Source organism: Leiobunum rupestre, chromosome 10 (genome assembly GCF_980474605.1).
Source record: "Leiobunum rupestre chromosome 10, qqLeiRupe1.1.hap1, whole genome shotgun sequence".
NCBI classification, from domain to species: domain Eukaryota; kingdom Metazoa; phylum Arthropoda; class Arachnida; order Opiliones; family Sclerosomatidae; genus Leiobunum; species Leiobunum rupestre.
This window is the reverse complement of record NC_143393.1, coordinates 37,097,043-37,099,965: the sequence shown is the minus strand read 5'-3', so window position 1 is coordinate 37,099,965 and position 2,923 is coordinate 37,097,043. Positions and strand designations below refer to the sequence as shown.

Here is a 2,923-nt window from a genome sequence, read left to right as displayed (position 1 = left end):
TCGCCTTTTTGTGCGGGTAATCACGTTGTGCTGCTTATCATTAAACACGAGAATTATAGTTTAATATGGCTCAACAAACCCAGTTTTCAACGTATTTAGAAAATTTGGCTGATAATAATGCCAAAGAAAGATATATATCTAAAATTTCGATAATAGACAACGTTGATCCCTCGAAATTAATAACATAGCACCGACGATGTGAACTCATTGTTGACCGTAACTAACTCAAAAAAATTTACGCACAAAATGGCGACGCGACAAATAATAGAGAAAATATTTGGAAACGCCTATAGATGGCAGGGAAATCACTGAATAAGCGAACTCCTCCCCCTAAAATGACGTTTCAAAAAACTCCTTTGAAATATCTCTATAGTGGCGGCATTTATAATGATCCGTGTGGTCCGTACGCTCTGAATCCGTATTTGGGATGGGCTTCGTAATGCACGACAATCTTCTTGCCATGAGGATCTACGTAGGTGTAATGTCCTCTAACTACTCCGTGGTTGTCTCGTTCCTCGTACCTGGTTTGTCGGTTGTGTGGATCAGCCGTGTCAAATCCGAATTTGTAGGAATGAGGACCGTGGATGCCCTGCGTAAGACTGAATTAGAAACTGGCGCATTTTGCTAATTTAAGTATTCCCCGTACATTCGGTTTCCGTTAAAAAAAAAGCTAAAATAACGAATGAGTAATTCTGTTCTTCTAAAACATTCTCGTTGTAGTAAAAAAAGAACTAAGCGTTATTAAACTGTGGTTAAATTAGCTATTAACGTGATTTTTTCTTATTTTCCTCGTGTATTCAAACCGGGATGATTTGTCAATTCGTTTTCCCTCTTTTCCTCTCGTTATACGCGTTGTCCGGCGAAACGAACTTAAAAACTAGCTTATTATGGTAAATAATTTGTTCACTCACGCGTATAAAATTCACCGTGCAAAATAGTACCGTTTTTTGTGAAAATGGCCCAAATGGGGAAAGAAAAAAATCAACGACCAATTAATTTATCGTAAAACGACGCGTGCGCGGACAGGTGTGTAATTTGAAGAAGATTCACTGATCAGTGACCTACTTGTTCGTGGAACTGCGTCCTCTGGCCGTATCCTCCGCCGTGGTGACCTCCGGCCGACTCCGCTGGCTCCAAGTTCTCGGGTTGCGTGGTTTCTTTGGCGTCTTTGGGCTGGGTGTCGTCCTCTTCTTGAAAATCTTGGTTACTCGATTCGGCGGCCTTGTCGTCGTCCTCGTCCGTTGTCTCCGCCGGTTGCGCGTCTTCGTCGTATTGAGATTCTTCCTCTCGGATGTCCTCCTCCTCCTCCTCCTCCGGTATTGGTGGAACGGTTGTTGTGGTCGTCGTTGTTGTCGATGGTGTGGTTGTGCTGCTTACTACTTTTCGTCTTCTCGCGATTCTACCTTCGGACATTGCGGCCAAGCCTATGGCCATGACTAGGCATATCTAAGTAAAGCAACGTTACGGTTAATGTACGTGGTAACGGATTTAAGCCAACTACTTAAAACCCATCGGTTGACTCGCCTATTAACTTCTTAACTCGGTCATTGCGGTGAAGCCCGTGACCATTACAAGACCTATCGAAGCCGTGTAATTGTTAAGGTAATGGAGTTAGTACAACTAGCTAAATCCATCTCTGTTGAATCAAATATTTTTACCGAATAAACGATTCTTTAAGCTATGTTCGTAAATTGTACACGAAATTGCGTTTAACAGTTCCTTGTTAAGCAGTCCAATCTAGTTAAAATATTTTTTGGAAATTGTACACGAAATTGCGTTTAACAGTTATTTGTTAAGTAGTCCAATCTAGTAAAATTATTTTGGGAAATTGTACACGAAATTGCGTTTAACAGTTCTTTGTTAAGTAGTCCAATCTAGTAAAATTATTTTGGGAAATTGTACACGAAATTGCGTTTAACAGTTCTTTGTTAAGTAGTCCAATCTAGTAAAATTATTTTGGGAAATTGTACACGAAATTGCGTTTAACAGTTCCTTGTTAAGCAGTTCAATCTAGTAAAAATATTTTTTTGAAATTGTACACGAAATTGCGTTTAACAGTTCCTTGTTAAGCAGTCCAATCTAGTAAAAATATTTTTTGGAAATTGTACACGAAATTGCATTTAACAGTTCCTTGTTAAGCAGTCCAATCTAGTAACGCCAAGCTTTCTACCCCGCAGGTTGTACAATCAAATCCTAACTCCCACATAAAAACGATGAAAGTCTGATTGGGAGTCCGATATAAATCTCCTTAGTTGCTAATCGCATTATTTGGTTTTTATCATTTTTAAAATTCAAAGAGAGAATTACAATCGGATTTATTTCCAAATTTTCTCTTTTGGCAACTTAACAAAGTGGATGCTTTATTGATCCACTAGACGAGATACTGTTTTTAAATCAGGGTAGGGCGCCCTACTCGAAACAAATTGAAAGTAATTACCAGAAAAGCTTTCTTCATCTTCTAAGGTCGGTATTTGCCGTGGTCGTTGTAACTACACTGAGCGTCCGGGCACTGAAGGCGTAGATTATTAGTATCCAGAGGACGAAACGCGACACGACCTGTCAATGAAGAACGCCACGAACATTCTCGATCTCGTTTGTTTTCATTGGAACACTTTATAACTTCGATTTTGAGGTAAAGATACCGACGTGATGTCACGGCGTCTTCTACGTTTTTGGGGGACTATTATTACAAAGATTCCTAGCCTAGCCTAGCCTAAAGTGGCTGCACGCTTGACTGGACAAAACGACGGGCTAATGTTTTCCCTTTTTTATTTCTTTCGCGCGGGGGTGGAGGAAGGATGGATATTCGCGCGTTCCACTTCTGCGAGTTGAGAAACCACATCGCTTGACCGCCCTCGAAAAATTGGACCTCTCGATTCCATGTACGTTCGAAAAATAGAAAAAACTTCATATCGCGTCGAAA

At 40.3% G+C, this 2,923-nt stretch overlaps 1 protein-coding gene across 1 annotated transcript; it reads right to left on the bottom strand.

The window, feature by feature from the left end:
* Positions 1-372: 372 nt before the first annotated feature.
* LOC149925564 (uncharacterized) lies at positions 373-2,716 on the bottom strand. Its single transcript, XM_090161105.1, has 3 exons — positions 2,438-2,716; positions 1,066-1,446; positions 373-589 (listed from the first exon to the last, which is right to left on the bottom strand). Exons 1-3 carry the CDS (start codon positions 2,453-2,455, stop codon positions 383-385), a joined length of 606 nt encoding a protein of 201 aa, XP_090017231.1. The 5' UTR covers positions 2,456-2,716; the 3' UTR covers positions 373-382.
* Positions 2,717-2,923: the final 207 nt, after the last annotated feature.

What these genes read in the sequence shown, in the direction of transcription:
- LOC149925564 (XM_090161105.1), bottom strand. An exon ending in GGACGCAGTTCCACGAACAA is followed by an intron (nt 590 to 1,065) that starts GTAGGTCACTGA and finishes AGTCTTACGCAG; the next exon opens with GGCATCCACGGTCCTCATTC.